The sequence below is a fragment of the Myxocyprinus asiaticus genome, chromosome 12, assembly GCF_019703515.2.
Source record: "Myxocyprinus asiaticus isolate MX2 ecotype Aquarium Trade chromosome 12, UBuf_Myxa_2, whole genome shotgun sequence".
NCBI lineage: Eukaryota > Metazoa > Chordata > Actinopteri > Cypriniformes > Catostomidae > Myxocyprinus > Myxocyprinus asiaticus.
The window spans coordinates 2,602,199-2,622,409 of record NC_059355.1 but is presented as its reverse complement, the minus strand read 5'-3'; the positions used below and the strand labels follow the sequence as shown (position 1 = coordinate 2,622,409).

Here is a 20,211-nt window from a genome sequence, read left to right as displayed (position 1 = left end):
ATACCTATGTGAACATGTGCTTATTTGAACAAGACACCATTGTGTCCTTGAGAGTACGTTTCCCAAATGCCCAATTATACACAATTTATGCACAAAAGTAAATGAAAATGAATTACATTTAAATGTCCATTTAGATTACAGTCCTAATAAGAGACATCAGCCTAACATCTTTAAAAAAGCCTCTGTTAGGACTCTGCACTTGGCACAGGGCACCTTTTATGAGTTCCTTGCCACACTCTACCAGTGTGCCCCTGATGATGGATGGCATTTCACAATAACCTGCCAGTGCTCCAGTGACGCAAAGTTGTTTTGATGTTGCTATTTGATCTTTTTTACAATGTGGTGGAAGAAACAGAGCAAGCCATTGAAAATGTCAGCTTTGCATTAGTCTTTGCACAACATGAAAAATGAAAATAAAATAAAATAGGGATGTGGAAGGAGGAAGAGGAAGGGAAGGAGAAGAAGAAGAAGAAGAAGAAGAAGAAGAAAGGGAAATAAATATGAAGAAAAAAGATAAAGAAATAAGTTCTGTCTACAATTCAGTGACCTTTTGAATAGAGGTGAGAAATTGTGTTGAGGTGTTGTTACCATCACCTCTGATACAGGACAGCAGGGATGGACTTTATTTGCTGTAGCAGCCTTTTTCATTTTTGACAAGAACGGACCTTATTCACAGTAAAACCATCTTTAATTTTTGAAGGGAATGACAACAAAGCTGTGAGGGATAGATTACAGTCTCTTCAATGAGTTGTAATGTTGTTTAAAGTGTTTTGGATATTTTCGCTAATGAAACATCTTTGCAAGAAATTTCAAAGAGACAAAAACTCCATAAAACTTTAGTCGTGGAAAATTAAATGGGATCAACAAGCTTTAAACAGTTGTGACACCCCAGGGGTGATCCAAGACTACTCCACAAATTCACCTTAGAGCCGACGGGAGCCCTAATAATCAGACATAATTTTGGAGGATTTTAATATTTTACCCAAGTCTTCATTTTAAAATGAAATGAACTGAAAATTGTGTCATAATTGACTATTTGCTTATTGCTAATTTGCTCATTGATTTGTTTGCCGTTGGACACAAAGGGAGTTTTCTGAATGTCAGCATTGCGGCTCAAAAAATACGAAAAATAGACACAGAAATGATTGTAAAATTAATCCATGCTATAATTGTGCGCTGTAGTCTGGATCGTCCGATGCTGTATGATGGCTTTGTGTGAGAAACAGATACAAATGTAAGCCTTTATGCAGTGATCAGCATCCCCATTCACCATAACACTCAAATCCTGCCCTCCTCTTATCTAAATGTTTAAGAATTTTATATTCAATACATTCAATATTGTGACTGTACTTATATCTGCTCTTTTATATTGTTGGTTGGTTATATTATTGTTAAATAATTGGTTTCGTATATGGGTGGGGTTAATGTTCAAAAATATACATTTTATAATGTAATGTAAATGAAATGGCTACATATGAGTGGTTACGTTGAGGGGTGGGGTTGGGTCAGGGGATCTAAAAAATCAATATGATAGTATAATGTAACTAAACTAATATATTTATAAGTATAATGAAACATATTGTGATTAAATATGCACAGAACATGGACGCCGGCTGCTTCCTGTTGACGCTGCTCCCTGTTCCTGTTGCTGCTGCCTGCTTAGCATTTTCTACTTTTCTTTTCTCACCATTTTAGCTTTTAATCTCTGCTATTTTACCATGTGCATCTGTTTTTTGCCTTTCTACTTTCATCACGATTATACTGCAAGCATCTGTTTTATCTCTGCTTTTTACACAGATTATTGCATCAATCTCAAACCCCTGCTGCTCAGGAACCACAACACCTATACAACAACAACTGCGGTAAGTCATGACACCAACACACGTTATCGCTACTTGCACTGCATGCTACATGCTTAATATACTGTAGCTTCATCCATCAGCAGTGAGGAATTTACATGTGGTAATTGTACGGAATTAGTTAGGATGACGGAGAAGATTAATGTGTTAGAGACACGCATCCGAACACTTGTCGAGGTCACTGAGGAAGAGAAGCCAGTAGATACTGTTTCGGATGCGAGTAGTACAGCGAGCAACACATACACTCCAGTTCCGGCTGTAGAGCCCCTGCACTAGGGCAATTCGGTGACATCTCAGCGGCATACTCGCAGAGCAACGTGACACCACTCTCCCGTTCCAGTTAGGGTTTCCAACAGGTTCTCCCCATTCAGTGACGCACCCACTGAGAGTCCTGTTGAAAGTGCCTTGGTTATAAGTGATTCTATTTTAAGGAACGTGGAAATAGAGACTCCAGCCACCATTATTTAATGTTTGCCAGGTGCCAGACCACCTGGCATAAGATCAAATTTAAAAGTGCTGGCTAACGCTGAGCGTAGATTTTCTAAGATTGCTATTCACGTCATCACAAATGATGTCCAATATAATGTTAAAGAGGTTTGTGAACTTGCAAAAACGATGTCAGACACTGTTTCATGCTCCAGCCCCCTCCCCGCTCATTGTGGTGACAAGATTTATTGTAGATTACTGTTACTGAATGGCTGGATGTCTGAGTGGTGTCTGGAGAATAGCATAGGATTTATAGACAGTTGGAGTTTTTGGGGTAGACCTGACCTGCTAAAGAGAGATGGACTCCATCCCTCAAGGGAAGGTGCCACTCTTCTCTCTAGTAATTTGGCTCATAGTCTTAATAGTGTTATTGTTTGACTCCTCGGACGCAGGTAAGGAAGCAGACAGCCTGGCTAAACCAACCATCTGCTATGACTGATGAGGCCCAATGGGGTGAATTTGGCCAGGACACCGGGGTTACACTCCTACTCTTTTCGAGAAGTGTCCTGGGATTTTTAATGACCACAGAGAGTCAGGACCTATTTAGTTCCTAAACTATGGAATAGCCTTCAGAGCAGTGTTTGGGACTCTTTCAGTTTAAGTCTAGACTAAAGATTCATCTCTTCAGCCAGGCATATACCTAATTTATCCCTGAACTCATAGTTATGCTGCATTAATCAGGTCTGCTGGAACCAGAAACACTTCTCATATTCTATAACTCTCATATTCGATAGCATCATCTTGGTTATAGGATGGACTACACTCTCTTAAAATAGAATAAATAGATGATAAATTAATACCAACTACAGCAAAATAAAAAGGACATTGCATCTACCTGCACTTCTGCAGTCAGTTCAGTATGGACTTCATAGACACTTAATCACTGATTTAAGAGTTCATACAAAATCCTTTAATTTTAAACATTGCCCACCAACATCTTATCAGTTTACTTACATAAAATAAGACTTGTACTACACATATATAACTAATAAGACTTGTACTACATATATATAACTAATATTGGCATTATATTCATGTTGTTTAGCCAGAGAGGAACTGCAACAGAACCCCCCCCCCCCCCCCCCCCCCCCACCCCACCCCACCCCAGTATTCATTAACTAACATCTAATGGAGTTTTATGTTCCTTGCCACTGTCACCCTTGGCTTACTCACCGGGTGCCTAAAGTAAAAACAAATATTTTCTCATACTTTTTATTTCACTATTCATTTGAATCGCACAATGAGGACTTGAACAACATCATTTTCTGTTACAGCATAATTTTCAGTAAAGCTGCTTTCAAACGATGTGTTTTGAAAAGCACCACACACATAAATATGACTTGACTTGACTTAACACAAAATCAGAAGATTGCCAAGCCTATGATGGAGTCTTCCAGACTGTGGTGATAGCGGCATGACAAGGATGTTGCACGGGATTTATTTGTTATGAATTTGCCCTGTTTGAGAAGGTGAAATGACATGCTCAAAAAAAACAAAAAAAACAATGTATACTCACAAAGACAACATTATAACTTTTCAAGGATGTCATAAGTGCTCTGTCATATGTCTTATGCTACCTGTATAAATAAGAGAATTGTGGTGTCATTCAAATCTGAATGATATAACCATTTACTTATTCAAAGAAATCAAGAAAACATGACAATAAAGGAGCGCAATAAAAAACTAGACATCCTCTCCTAAAATATAGACAGCCAACATCCTGTCAAATTTCCACTGACCTTTAGACCATGTCTTGAGCAAAACATTATACCATACTACACTACTCTACACTACACGCACGCACGCACATGCACGCACGCACGCACACACGCACACACACATAATTAAAAAAATCTGTATTTGCTTTATTATAATCCTCAGATTGAGGAGTCACTTCCCTTAGTGTGCACCTTCATCACTGAATATTCAATTACTGTGATTGCTTGCATAGAAGGTTAGTAATCCTATCACATGCTGCCATTAGAGATAGAGAAAATTATTGGCTTGCAGTGTACTCAAATACAAGCAAGAATTTCGGTCACTGACTTTGGTATTCTGCAGCTGAGGTGTCTGAGTGTGTCTATTTTATGCACTCCATTATTTTAACTGTAATATGACTAAAATCTTACCACACAATGGCTCCTCTACCATATCTGCCTGCTTCAATAATACACAATGACTTGTTATTGACACAGACGTGATATATGTTAACACAGCAAATTCTAACATGCTAGGTGAACTTTAAACTTAATCGTTTTCAATCTATGTGAATTGCATTGTTTCTGGTTCAGGTTTTTATGTGCTTATGTGCATAAGATGTCTTTAAAGAATTGTATTGAATGAGTTGCATTGAACTACTGTAATTGGTCTAGGGATACATTTTCAATACTAAAAACTTTTCCTGGATCGTCATGTTTCGTTAAGTGCTGAAAATCCTGCTTGTACAGTCTGCGTATGTGACGTTTCACTACTCTCTCCAAAAGTTTTATGCTGACATGCATTTCAAGAATTATTGTGTAAAAAGCTCTGAGCTACCTCCAAGTAAACCAGGAAGAGAGAGAGCGAGAGAGAGAGAGAGAGAGAGAGAGAGAGGCAGAGAGGCTGGACGTGTGGTAACAGGCTTCGTTTTTTCACACTCATGAACAGGTGACTGCACTCGTCACGAAACCCAAATGTGTGACCATCTGTGCTTATGTTGCTGTACTGCAATCTCTGTATTGGTGCCTGTAGGCACACACAATATTTCCATTCAGAACAGGACACATATTGTATAAAAGCATTAAAACATAACTCTGCTTTGAACCATTCTCCACCCATCCATGTTAGAGTGATCATTGTACTTGCATATAAAATATGCTGCCATTGGTCTCTCATATTTTTATTTTTATGAGATCATTCCCTTGGGCAAGTGGTAGTGAGAGGAGTCAACACAGCTTACAAAATGTTTATGTTGCTTTTGTGAGCAAAGATGATATAACGGCCTGTGTGTAAGCCCTTCTCCATGTTCTGCACTTCATGTTCCTGTTCTAAAATGCTCAAAACCCCCTAATTTACATCTCATGTGCTGTAAAGAATACTAGAACAGTTGACTTTCTGTTTTTAAATATGTTCATGCTTGTTTGTTTGTTTTTGGGAAGTGGATCAAGTGGAAAAACAAGCATTACCAATTAACTTTCGTTTTATGGTGCTACACTACTTAAATGTGTCATGAAAGCTGATTGTGCAGTGATTTTGTTGGGATACGGCAGTATCCTTGTGGCCATTTCCAATATGAGCACTTACCATCTCATTCAATGAAGAGAGAAAATTGAATGTTGCCTGGCAACCACAAAGATCCCATTCACTGCATTATATATATATATAGTGTGTGTGTGGAGTGTTGATGAATCAGTACAGCTAAAAACACTTATTTCAAGAGATGTGCATGAAACAGCAGATTAGCTTTACAGTAGTAGGGTTATTCAGTGATCTATTGTAGTTGTTTTATCCCTGATTTGACAATAATGGGTGCAAAAATCAGTCACCGATCACAAAAGTGCTGTAAAAACAAGTACTGAAACAGAGACTACTGGATTGCCCTGTTTTCTCACATTAGAAACCCTATGAAGGAATTTCTTGAGGTTATGGATGAGTTTTAGAACTGTAATCCGCCCTTTAGCCAGATAATTTGTACAACAGGACATTTATAACTGTCCCCAACAATGGATGAACGGACCAGGTTAGTATAGAACAGTATTGTTTTTAAAATGTAAACAACATTACGCCTAAATCCTAGCTTTTATCCAGCCACTGAGGGAACATTCTGTCCAACAGCGTCTTTAAAGCATCCTACACTACAAAGTATCTTTAATATAGGGAGGGAGGGAGATAGGTGAGGGGAGAAGAATAGGTTGCTTTTGGACAGGGGGAAGGGTCATGAGTGGGATTCAAGGCAATACTTCCCCCTACTGTTTGAATCAAGCACTGGCGTAGATAGAAGTTTCCAAAGGATGAATGATTTGCATTGACAGAAAGACACATAGGCCTACATCTCTACTGATAAGGCCCTGTTCTGTTTGTTATTCCTGCACCAGCAGGTACAGCAAATATTTTTCAAAATTTCATCAGTAGGCCTACTTTCATAACTGTTCCTATACACCATTATGTCCTAGAGGAACAATTTGAAAAAGAGAAAAAGTCCTTGTCTATGTAATACACAGATTTACAGTTTTGGATGGATGCACAACTAAGGTTATAATGCAATTCTTTACAAAACCTCTATCTAACAGCTTTCCATACAGACCCTGGAAAGTATTTAAGGTCAAGACACTTCTAGAGTGACATCCAGTGGTGGATTTGTATTACAGTAAAAACAAAAAACTTGAACATGTATTATAATTTTTAAATGTTAGTTACTTATAGCAAGGGTGTAGATTTGGCTTGAACAATGGGGGGAGGGGGGGGGGGGTATTTTTCTCTGGATGCTGAGAAGGCCTTTGACAGTGTTGAGTTTGGAAACCTTTTCACTACCCTTCATAAATTTGGATTTGGACAAAAATTGCTGGCATGACTGTTCTTTATACTTCTCCTGTATCAAGTACGCACAACCCCAATTCCCAAAAAGTTGGAACAGTATGGAAAATACTAATAAAAATTAAAAGGAGTGATTTGTAAATTCTATTCACCCCATGCTAGATCGAAAGCACAACAACAACACATTATTTGATGTTTTAAATCAGATGAGTGTCTAACACTCACTGTGCAACATCCACATTTATTTTAATAACACTTATTAAGGGTTTGGGCACTGAAGACACAAGTTTGTTACGTTTAGCAAGCCGAATTTTACTCCATTCCTCCATTATGCAGGTCTTTAGCTGCGCAATTGTATGGGACATTAATTGCCATATTTTGCACTTTATAATGTGCACACATTCTCAATTGGAGATAGGACTGCAATCAGGTCAATCTAGCACCCGCATTCTCTGCTTACACAGCCATGCACTTATAATCCGGACATTATGTGGTTTGCTGTTGTCCTGCTGGAAAATGCTGGGATGTCCCTGGAAAAGACGTGTCTGGAAGACAGCGTATGTTCCAATATTTTTCGGCATTAATGGTGCCCTCACAGATGTGCAAGTTTCCCATGCCATAAGCACTGACACACCCCCATAACATTACAAACACCGGCTTTTGGACCTGATGCTGATAACCACTGGGATGGTCCTTTTCCTCTTTTGTCTGGATAATACATCAGCTGTTTTTTCCAAAAACTATTTGAAATGTGGACTTGTCGTACCACTAAACATGATTCCACTGTTATACTTTCCATCTCAGATGAGACCGAGACCAGAGATGTCGGTGGCACTTCTGGACAGTGTTGATGTATGGCTTCTTCTTTGCATAATAAAGCCTTAAGTTGCATTTGTGGATGCAGCGGCGAATAGTGTTGACTGACAAAGTTTTACCGAAGTATTCCCGAGCCCATGTCATATAGACGAATGATGGAAATTTAAGACAGTGACATCTGAGGGATCCAAGATCACACACATTCAGAAGTGGTTTTCGGCCTTGCCCTTTATGCACCGAGATTTGATCGGATTCCTTGAATCTTTTAACTATGAATATTGTGCACTGTAGAGGGTGAAATGCCCAAAATCCTAAACAATTGGTTTTTGGGGAACATTGTTCTCAAAATGCTGAATTATTTGCTGACACATCTTTTGGCAAGTTGGCCAAAAGATTGGAGGCTCCTTTTATACTTTAACACGGTTGACTCACCTGTTTCACATCACCTTGTTATTTCAACTTATCAGATAGTTATTAGTCCTTAATTTTTTTTTTTTTGGAGCGTGTTGCAATCATCTGATTTGAAATGTGTATTTTAAAAAATAAGGCAAAACATCAAACAATGTGTTGTTGTAGTGCTTTCAATATAGCACAGGGTGAATAGAATTTACAATCAATCCTTTTTGTATTTATTGGCATTTTCCGTAATGTCCCAACTTTTTGGGGGATTACGGTTCTACTAGTAGTGACATCTCTGATTTTTTACAACTTCATAGGGGAACTTGACAGTAATGCCCCCTTTCTTCCCCCCTTTATTTCAGGTGAAATTGAGCCGTTAGCTCCTGCACTTCATATCTCAATGAATAAGGGGATCACAGATGGGAATGTTGAAGAGAACCTGTCATTGTATGTAGATGATCTTCTCTTCATATCTCAACCACAACACTTAAGAGTGGACTTATACCATTATTGTCTAGTACAGGGGCGCAGCAACTCTTATAACTGGAGGAGCAAAACCATAAATTTCTCTCTACTAGACAAAGTCTCCTTACTGTTTTTTTTTTTAAATAATTATTTAACTGTACAAACCATTAAGAAAGATTGTAAAAATGGTTCATGAATTAATCATGTATCATCAACTATTCAGAATCATCTTACAAATTACAGTATTATATTAGACAAATGTGTGGTGTTAGTTTGCTGTTTCAAACTATAGCATTTTAACACGATCCCATACATCCCCATGCTGGGGTTGGTAACATCCCAATAAATAGGCTATTCATATACAGTGTTGTGAGGGTTACTTTTGAAATGTATTCCACTACAGATTACAGAATACTTGCTGTAAAATGTAATTTGTAATGTATTCCGTTAGATTACTCAAGGTCAGTAATGTAATCTGAATACTTTGGATTACTTCTTCAGCACTGGTAGATTTTTTCACTTGTTTTGACTATAAAAACTCAGTACAGTAAGACAAAATACACATGTTAAAAATACATTCTCTGAAAAACAGAAATATCTTATGCAGTGTTGTTTCTAAAACAAGATAAATCAAATTGATCTTGTTTTAAGGATTTTTAGATATTTTTACAGGAAATCAATACAAAAATTATTATCAAGAATATGATTTTTGCCCTAATATCAAAGATCTTACTAGAAAAAATGAAATTATGATCCAACGTGAATTTTCTTGATAAAATAATATGATTGTGTCTGGTAACATGTCCATGTAAAATGTCTAGAAATAGCATTTTAGCTTAGCGTAAAGCTGACAATTTACACAAGATTTATTTCTATTTCTTCTGCTCCAAACTTACTTCAAACTTACTTCTCTGTCTGCTCGTATGAATGTAACACATCATAAGAAAGTGTTTCACCGCTGTTCAAATGCACTTTGGATCACATCATTTATATGTATAAATGTTTTCCATCTGAAAGGACTAAATATTAAATGAAACAAGTGACAATAAAATGCAAAGTAGTCTCTGCAGTAATCAAAATACTTTTTGAATGTAACTGTATTCGAATTACCAATGATTTACATTGTAACTGTAGTGGAATACAGTTACTTATATTTTGTATTTTAAATACATAATCCTGTTACATGTATTCTGTTACTCCCCAACACTGTACATATATGTTACAGTAAGTAGCTTGAGATGGCACAATGCCATTTATTAACAATAACACTTAATTTTTGTATGATAGAAACACACAAAATCTTACAGAAATAGATTTTTAAAAACCACCTTTTCAAAATGGAAAAAAGGCACCTGTTTTAATAGGTCCCCAGTGGTCATACTGAGGTCTTACTGTAGTCTTACCATAAAATTACTGCAGACTTTCAGCTATTTCCACAGATAGATCACTCCATCTCTAATAAGTAAATAAGTAAATATCACAAAGTTTTAAAATGTCCATTTATTTTTCTTCTTTTCTGTTTTGTAAAAGATCTTAAATACTGCTCGATTTGCCTTATACACAATTATTTTCCATAAAACACTTTTTTTCCTTCAAACATTTTTAAAATTAAAATTATATGCATGCAATTTTGCATTTCTAACTTTGTCAATTTAAAAAAAAAAAAAAAAAAAAAAAAAGGCAAAATGGACACATTTTTATTCCTTTAACTGGAGCTCAGATGAAGCTGCTTTGAAACAGGAGAGAGCAAAATGACGAGGGGATGAACAACGTTCCGGTTTTACAGGGAAGTTCCATCTGATTGTCTCAGGCAGCATATTCAGAGATGAAGCTTCTGTTTGGTCATGTTCAAATGGGCATCAACTGCCAAATTCCACATGTTCATTTAACCTCATTATATTATTAACAAATAAGCATGCTCAATAGACAAATGCATACAGAAAGTACTCGTTTGAACTTCTTACTGTCCTTAGTTTTTCCGAGTTTCTTAAATTTTTTTGTTTTTTGAAAATGCACAAACTAGCATAAATCAGTAAGGCGAGAATATGCAGGCGAGGAAATCCATGGTTTGCCAGGGCCTTGGGTCTTTAAGTTTCAGGTCCACGTCTGAACTGCTTTCATATGCTGAGGATCTACTTGTCCTCTGACAGTCCCTTTCACATTGAAAACATACGAGAAGAAGATTGACTCTTTACGGGTTTAGTCTCTAGTCACTGTGTATCTGCTGAAGTTGACTGGACAGCGCTTGCTCCAGTTGGCAGGGTGGCACACAGGGTGCCATTCACTCCTAAAGAATCAGAGCTAATGTGACCTGTTCATTGTAAAATTACATTTAGTGTTGAGAACAAAATATCTTAATTTTTTTTATAGACACCAAGCACCCTTGAGAAAAGATGGATCTATCTAAATTACAATGCCTCAAAGTGCCATAATTTCAGCGTAACGATCAGCTCATAAATGATGAAAATGAATCATAAAAGGTTAACGCTTGCTAACTCTACTTAGGCCTTGATCACAGGCAGCAACACACTTGTTCAGCATTCCTATGAGCATCTTTTTAAGCTGTCTTCCTAACTAGAAAATAATGCCTGATAACAAATGAGTCCATGGACTAGGATGCAGTGCTCTCATGGATGGTAGGATCATGCTGAATTGCACAGATGCCTGTCTGCGACTTCTGGCTGTAATATTGTGTGGCTGAATCTAGGAGTCCTGCTGTTATGTGGAAATTATTTGGAAATTCTATGGCCTAACATCCAGCAGCTTTGGAAAACTCCATGATCATGGTATTTAAGACTCAATCTCTGTAACAAAAGACAGCTGGCAGTAGATTTGTGTTACATCATTGAAATGTTCCATTTTGTCAGCCACTGTACTCTCTCAGGGCCTGCTTATGAGCAAAGATCACGCCATAAACCTATGGTCTGTCTGCTGAAGTTATGCACTAATGAACGGGAAAGCATGCAATAAGGTAACATGCCGGCAATAATGACATAAAGACCAACTGAGCTTCTAATTCAGTTTTCAGGGATGCTGTATATCCCTGTAGAAACTTAGATTCTCTGAATCTCTGGCATTGCTAGCTTCACTGAATTTTTGCTTTTAAAGGCAAACCAATCATTCCATTATAGTTTTAAGGTAAATGGTTGCTTGGTTTGGCTTAAAACCTGCCCTTTACAACAGAATAGACAAACCAAAAATTCAACAAGCATTTTATCATGTGAAAGCATAACAACGGTCAAGTTTCTGCTCCATTGCATGTTGAAAAGTCCCATTTTCCCTAGGCAAACACTTCGAGCCTTGTGTAAGCAGATGGAAATGCACGCTTTGGTCAAATGACGAAAAAAAAAAACAACATAACGGAAGATGGATACAATTCTGGACAGAAGCCATCTTGGCTTGGTGGCTCTGTGGCTCAGGCTTGGAGGACAAGACAGGGCAAGATGGCTCAGAGACGGTGTCGTGAGTCCTGGCTGTAGCTGCCTGGGGAACTGCGGTTGCGGTGGGGCTTGTAGGTGTCCTGGTAGGGGTCCTGGTAGCCCTGCTGCTCTTCCATGTAGTTGTGGTCTCGACCACTGCCACCATGCTGCGAGCCAGAGGAGCCCCGGTTTCGTCCTTTGTGTGCTCGTTCGTTGTGGTAGTTCTCATCTGAGGTCATCAGGTTGCGGCGTTCGTTGGGGGTGGAGTGGTCTCCGGTGTGGTTGGCGTGCTGTGTTTTTTGCCCTTGCTGATTCTGATGTACAAATAGCAAAAAAGTAAGAGCCTATGATATTAGGTATTATAAGCAAAAATAGCTTAATCACTTTTAAAAATAAACTAGATTTTCATTTCCTGAAAGACACACATAATGTAGCAAAACATTAGTTTTAAAGTTTTAGGTTTTTCTGCATAATTGAAAGGCATCAGAGCTGCTTTGCCATTGTCATGACACTTGTTACTACTTATGAACAAATGCTCAGCAGCAACACTTCCAGGTTCTTTTGGCACCCTAAAAAAGAACAGCTTTAGATGGGTGCATTTTCTGGATTGGTATGCAGAATTACAGTATAGCAGAGTAAACTTCTATGCCAGTGAATGGGAGACCACGGCAAATATTATTTTTGAATTTCCATTTGCTCCAGTGGCAAAAGAAAAAAATCTAGCCTGATCTCATGAACATTACGTGATCATGGCACTATTTCTGCAATTCAAAATTACGTGCCTCATTACTCGTTTGGCTGCAGTTTCCTAGTGAAATGTCCAATGGGGGGCACCAAAAGCGAGTGAAATAGTGTCGTAATCAGACAAGGTTTTTAAGGTGAATATTAGATGGAGGTTTTAATGAGTAAAACATACCTCCCTAACCTAAAACTTTAACCTAAACCTAAACAATAGTGATCTAAAATCAAATGAGAGGTAAACAAAAGACATCCGTACCCTTAACCAACACCTAAACCTAACTGATTGAGTCCAAAAACAAATGCGAAATGAAAAGCTAATTTTCTGAAGTAACCATGTCATCTCGTGACACTTCTGTGACACTCTCGTTTCACTTGTCAGATTGCATACTTGACTGGTCTTAAACCACATCCTTCAGAGTCCAAAGTCCAACACTCTATCAGATGAGCTACCGCAAATGCCAATCAGTTTGGAATAAGTGCGTAAATGTAGGTGAGTCTGTAATAAAAGCGCTAAAATGTATCGTTATAGTAAAAGCGTTTCGATATCATAACATAGCAGTGTGTAATAGTGCGAAAAATAAGTCATAATCAGCCGTTTTAGTCGTGATTTGCGTGAAAAGTGAATAATGTAGTTATAAAAACATTCTGTAAGGTTAGGTTGAAAAATGGTCCATTGCGACTGGTTCTCTGCGGAAGACCCGATTGCTCTACAGCTGGTGTCGGTAGATTTGCATCTCACCAAGACGTCGCTGTCAAGGGTAGGTTAAAGGCTGAAATTATCTTCAAAACGAACTTTGAAGTGAGTCTATTTGGACTGAATTAATTGTAGAAATTTGTGGAGAAGAAGAAGAATGAAATGAATTAAGAGCGCCATAATGATTAATCTAACTATTTGTGATAAGCAAAACAGAATCTAATTTCTGAAAATAAAAAAGTTCTTCAAAAATCCCTTCAAGCTAAAACTTGGTAGAAAGTTACAGAGTGATATTAATTGCTGATAAGAAAGACGAGCTGATGTATATGTGTGTAAATGTGTGTGCTTGTTCACCTGCAAACCGGAGATGGCAGACGTAGTGTAAGGGGCCAGGGCAGCAGGGCCAAGGTTTCTGCCCAGCAAAGGGTTGAGTGGGGTGCTGCTGGAGGTGTGGGTGGCCTTCCAATATGCCTCAAGGTACTCAGCCAGGTGCTCACATGCATCTTCTAACTGATTCTCATCCAAGATGATGTCAAACATCTCCTGTTAAAGAGGAACTCATTTACACACACAGCTATGCCACGCACAAACATTTAAAAGTATTAAAACTGTATAAAACAGTTGTTTCTATATTCAATAGGGCAATTTTAGCACATTCATTTCATACAATCATTTAAAAAAATTAAGCAATCCAAAAATGATATATTTCATCATGAACCCTGACCCAGTTTACTATCATTTTTACCTATCATTGGAGTATCACTTAAATGTAAAGCATGCCTGCACAGCCCAGCTGCTACTACAGGCAATGTGCCTCGCCAAACCACTTAGCGAGAGCGGGCAGCATATAATGAGTAAGGAGCTGTTCAAACAAGATGCCTTTAACTTGACACAGCAGCTCATGGCGCAAGACACTAAAAAACAGCGAGACGCAACGCAATGGCCCAAGATGTCCATCTGACACATGTGTATATAAACCAATAATTAAAAAACAGCACAGATGGAATGCAAGAACGCATCCTATGTCAGCTGCACCTCATTTCAAGAACCTTATTTCAAAATGGATTGCTGTGGACTATAGGCCATTGACAGGATTATGTTCAATAATATGAAATATAACAAACAATATATTGACTTCATAAAGGGATAGATGAAAATTCTCCCATCATTTACCTCCCCTCATGCCATCCCAGATGTGTATGACTTTCTTTCTTCTGCAGAACACAAATGAAGATTTTTAGAAGAATATCTCAGCTCTGTAGGTCCATACAATGCAAGTGAATGGTGACCAGAACTTTGAATCTGGAAAAATCACAAAGTCAGCATAAAAATAATTCTTATGACTCCGGTGGGTAAATCCATGATTTAGAGGGGATATGAAAAAGTGTGGGTGAGAAACAGATCAACAAATCTCCACCTTTAAACCAGCCCCTACCAGTAGGTGGCGATAAGCATGAAGAATGCTAATGGACAAAAAGACATGTATAGTAAAAAAGGACTTAAATATTGATCTGTTTCTCACCCACACTTATTATATCACTTCAGAAGATAAGAATTTAACCACTGGAGACTTATGAATTACTTCTACGCTGGCTTTATGTGATTTATGCAGATTACAATTTCTGGTCACCATTCACTTGCATTGTATGGACCTACATAGCTGAGATATTATTCTACAAATCTTCATTTGTGTTCTGCAGATGAAAGAAAGTCATACACATCTGGGATGGCATGAGTGAAATGGATGGGGTGAGTAAATGATGACAGAATTTTCATTTTTGGGTGCACTATCCCTTTAAGGCACTTTTTGTAATGTCTTTTCAATGCTTTACTTTTCTGTGACAATAATGTAATGTCTTTAAATTTCCTCTTCATTTTTGGACTTTTTTTTTTCTTTATTTGATGACATTTTTAATTCAATTGACAGTATAAGTGTTAAGATTATTCCTTGTGTATGTGAGAGAGATGACGCACCGGAGGACACTGTGCTAGTTTATCGGCCGCTACAAGCTGTACATTGAGGTGTTTACTCTGAGACTTTCCTCTGGACTTGATGAGCCTCTGAAGGACCTACAGGAGAGATGAGTTGGTAATACACCAAGAACAATAATAGGAAAGCCCTCATTTCTGTCAAATTCTGCAGTTAACATGTCTAACCTTGCAGTTTGATTGGTCTTTCTCTTATGAAACAGTACAATTATGAAACAAGACGGTATACTGGTACCTTTGGCGAGGACACTTTGACATGGACAATGATGGGTGCTAGTGAAGTCTTCATCAGTTGAGCAGGATGGTTGATGGTGTCTGCGTCCAGCACAACCAGCTGGAGTGAGCGAGCCAGTTCAAATATGCGCTCAATCTCACTTTGTACCTCAGCTGCACATGTATACCGCACACAGAGGTAAAGATATTCGTTTACGGTTGAGATGCAGGCTAACAGACCATTTCTGAATGTGATTATGAATCTTAGAATAGTTAATGAACAACTGTTCCTTATGCAACATTTTATTGCTGTATGTCACATTATGGAACATTTCAGGTTAAATACAACTAACGTTTTATTGACGCTCTATGTGACATGCTGTCAAATACCACAGGAAATTATTTAAACTCATTCCCCAGTTTGTTAAAACATAGGAAAAATGTGTGTAATGCATTTAAAGGGATAGTTCACCCAAAAATGAACACTCTCATCATTTACTCACCCTCTTGCAATCCCAGATGAGTATGACTTTCTTTCTTTTGCAGAACACAAATGAAGAGTTTTAGAAGAATATCTCAGCTCTTTAGGTTTATTCAATGCAAGTGAATGGTGGCCAAAACTTGAAAGGTCCAAAAAGATTATCAAGGCAGCATGAAAGTAATCCATAGTGGTTATCCACACTCTAGTGGTTAAATCCATGTCTTAAGAAGATATGGATTAAAACACTGGAGTCATATGGATTACTTTCATAGTATGTCCTATTTGGCACTTCAAAGTTCTGACCACCATTCACTTGCATTGTATGGACCTACAGAGCTGAGATATTCTTCTACAAATCTTCATTTGTGTTCTGCAGAAGAAAGAAAGTCATACACATCTGGGATGGCATGAGGGTGAATAAATGATGAGAGAATTAACATTTTTAGGTGAACTATCCCTTTAAAAGGGAAGCTTTTGGGACATATGTACAGCACCGCAAATTAATGTTTAATCATCTTTTTTTTTTATAAAATGAAAGTTAATGGTGACAGGCTAAAATGCTGCCTAACATCTACTTTTGTGTTCCATAGAAGAAAGAAAGTCGTACAGTTTTGAAACAACATGAGGATGAGTAAATGAGTAAAAAAAAAAAAAAACTATCCCTTTAAGTCAAATTTTAAAATATTCCTTTACGCTTCATAAGGTGTGATTTGGCTCTCTGTGTGTCTTACCAAGGCTGGATCTGGTATTTGAGCGCTCGATAATGGCTCTCTTGCTGGGATTATTAAGCACTGATCTCTTTGCCAGAGAGATGTCTGCCGTCACACGTGTGATAGTTATCCTAAGGTGATACATACATTTATCTGTGGTTAGCTGCAGTAAAAATCTGTGATTATAACATTCCTGCTTGTAACATTTGTATCAGAGCTTTATATATTTCTAAGGGATGTGCAGAGCAGAATCATGATACATTGAAATGACAGTGTTACCATTTATAACTCATTATTTCACTTACCTGCCATCAAACCGATGTTTCAAGAAATCAAATAGAGCTTTCTGCATCATATCAGTTACCTGTACAAAAGACAGGAAATGTATTTGTTGTTCAGTTGTTAACCAGCAGGCATATCACCCTGTAGCTCTAGACTGTTTGCCCAATGAAACTAAGCAGGGTTGAGTCTGGTCAGTACCTGGATGGGAGACCTCCTGGGAAAAATAAGGTTGCTGCTGGAAGAGGTGTTAGGGAGGCCAGCAGGGGGTGCTCACTCTGCGGTCTGTGTGGGTCCTAATGCCCCAGTACAGTGACGGGAACACTATACTGTAAAAAGGCACCGTCTTTTGGATGCAACATTAAACCGAGGTCCTGACTCTCTGAGGGTAGGCGTGTAACCCCGGTGTCTTGGCCATATTCTCCCACTGCCCCTTATCAATCATGGCTTCCTAATAATCCCCATCCATTAATTGGCTCTTTCACTCTACTCTCTCCTCTCCACCAATAGCTGGTGTGTGGTGAGCGTACTGGTGCACTATGGCTGCCATCGCATCATCCAGGTGGATGCTGCACACTGGTGGTGGTTGAGGAGAACCCCCTGCTCACTGTGTAAAGCGCCTTGAGGCCACCTCCACACTAATACGTTTTTGTTTGAAAACGCATCTTTTTCTCTACATTTTGGCATTTCGTCCACACTGAGATGGCGTTTTTCTCAGTGAAAATAGAGCTTTTTGAAAACGTTCACACATTTAAGTGTGGATGACTTATGGAAAATGCTTGAAAACGGCAGTGTGGACGGAGAGCGTTTTGAAACATAAACGCAGTTTTCGAATGTATCCGGATTAATGTAGACATAGCCCGAGTGTAGTATTCATTCATTTAATTCATTCATTCATAAACGCTAAGCTGCTGTTTAAAAAAATCCTCACAACAAAGCAAATCTGCATCTAGTTACACCTTAATAAGTGCTTGTTTTCTTTAATCACTTTCTTATTCACATTGTCCAGCATCGCCTCCTCCTCTTAGCCTCCTGCATGCCTTCTTTCTCATTCTGATTTCCTCCCTCCATCTCTGTTCCTGTTCTTCTCTCCCCTTTCTGTCTCTTTCTAATTTCAAACCGTGCTCTACTTTCTAGCATTGACGTCTCCTGGACCCCGGAAGGTTGTTGCCGTGGTAACAGAACGGCGGAGAGGAGGAGTATGTTTTTGTTTTCTCTGTGTGAAGAGATGGAGAGACTGGAATAGATATTATATTTTGTTCGTATCAAAAACCCAAAATGTGCACAAACAAACGCAGCATGAACTAAGAAAGCCAGCTTTATGGCCTTGACACCAAATTCACCAATTCACCAATAAGAACTCTCCAGAAAACCCTTTGACAAAGCATGTTTTCTATTAATAACACAGACTCAAAGTTTAGGATGACACACCTCTGTGAGACAAGATTTCGGCATCATTTGAGACAACTCACAGCAAAAGAACAGCAGTACGTTTTCAAGCACAGTTATAAACAAGCTACGGCAGGTTTTTGCGCAGTCGAGCAACAGTCTTTCTCTGCCTGTCCTAGAATCCATAACACAATGCATAATCAAATATTTGTAGAAAGGATGTCAGCTGAGGAAGTGCCGGTATCTCGCATCACCTCTGTCTTTCTGAGTTTGCGTACAATGCAGAGGCCAATTGTGGTCCGATTAACATATACATGCTGGATGAAGCCGAGCTACAATTGCATTATTTAGGTCTGTAAGTCTGACTTTGCTACAGTCAGACTGGTACGATTTCAGTAGGATTAATTCATTGTTTTAGTCCGACTGTTATCAAACTTTTACTGTGTATGCATGTAAACGGTGAGTGAATAAAGGGCTGGGAACTGTTCACATTAATTTCTTCAAAACTCACCTCATATCCTTTTAAGGATGGACCGACCAGCACCACAGGCCTCATGGAAGGCACGACATCATAGGGAGTCACATATTCAGTCTAAATATGAGATCATGGGTAAATAACAAAGCAGACAGATAGACACATCAATTAGCTATTATGTTTTAAAGCACAGTGAATTTTCAGTTTTAGGTTTTCAAGCACAAATGGTCTTTTGAGAGGAATGCATTCTCAGGAATGTTGGGTGAAGATTCTTCCATCCTGTAGACACACTTACCACTTTCTGTTTCTGTTTACCTGTACAAAGAGAGGGAAAAGAAAGAAAGTCAGACTTAAAGTACTGTTAAGTTGTGCAAATGTGTGAAAGCGATTAAAGCCATTCATGATTCACTGTCCCATGCTCACAAGAAGCTGCTTGTTCGATCTTTAGCCTTACGCAGGACAGTTTTGAAGTAAAATCATCCACTGATGAAATGAATTTACGATTCCTGTGAGATTCCTGTAACCCCGCCCCCATCTCCTAACGCCCCTTCCCCTACAGATCATAGGCTCACCTGATGACATCACATCCCCCAAACTGGAGGAGGAACTTCCACTGGACTTACTAAAGAGATGAGCACACAAACAGAGACAGAAATAGAACAATATTAGTCTTCCTGTCCAAACACGCGAGCAGACTATACTCTCTAAAATCTCTACACTTATCACCAGGCCGAGACGGAATCTGCGTGTGCAGAACTTCACAGAAAGCGCTGCAGATTTCCCAAAAAATTTACCACTTTTAATTCCATTCCACGCAGAAATTTCCTCAAAGTTGGTGCAAAGAATTCGAAAAAGGTCCGAAGATTCCGTCTAGGCCTGCTTATCACTATGTGATATAATTTCTCATTTCTAATTGTTTTTGCACAAAACCTAGTCAGACCCAAATTGACTCTATGGCAATGTCCATGTGTTGTGTGACCAAGAATTGATGTTGCATGTAGAATATATATCGATAGTCACCTGGATTTGAGTGTCAGTCATCCGATTTCAAACTGTCAGCTGGTGTCATGGCTCTGATACCCAGTTCTTAACAAATCCTAAATCCTAAGCAATCTCAACACTTATAAACTAATAAAACCGGTGTTTCTACTGTATAAACAACCCCAAATACTAACTCGGTTTAGTACCCACGTGTTGTCTTGTTGACGGCTGCTGTGTATGTATGCACATGCAAGAAGAGCGCTTGTGACTCGTGATTTTGGCTGTGTTAGAACAGTCAAAATG

At 38.5% G+C, this 20,211-nt stretch overlaps 1 protein-coding gene across 1 annotated transcript; it reads right to left on the bottom strand.

The window, feature by feature from the left end:
- Positions 1–9,734: 9,734 nt before the first annotated feature.
- On the bottom strand, positions 9,735–19,468 carry LOC127449237 (voltage-dependent L-type calcium channel subunit beta-4-like). The gene is made up of 8 exons (XM_051712555.1): positions 19,223–19,468; positions 18,964–19,044; positions 17,090–17,148; positions 16,806–16,915; positions 15,616–15,767; positions 15,366–15,461; positions 13,746–13,934; positions 9,735–12,270 (listed from the first exon to the last, which is right to left on the bottom strand). The coding sequence occupies exons 2-8, from the start codon at positions 19,006–19,008 to the stop codon at positions 11,986–11,988; spliced, it is 936 nt and encodes a 311-aa protein (XP_051568515.1). The 5' UTR covers positions 19,009–19,044; positions 19,223–19,468; the 3' UTR covers positions 9,735–11,985.
- Between the last annotated feature and the right edge of the window lie 743 nt (positions 19,469–20,211).

Excerpts from the sequence above, each read along its gene's own strand:
- LOC127449237 (XM_051712555.1), bottom strand. The coding sequence starts at position 19,008 with ATGAGGCCTGTGGTGCTGGTCGGTCCATCCTTAAAAGGATATGAG. Across the intron at positions 17,149-18,963 it reads CATCCTTAAAAGGATATGAG|GTAACTGATATGATGCAGAA; the intron begins GTGAGTTTTGAA and ends TCTTTTGTACAG. Across the intron at positions 12,271-13,745 it reads CTGCCATCTCCGGTTTGCAG|AATCAGCAAGGGCAAAAAAC; the intron begins GTGAACAAGCAC and ends TTTGTACATCAG.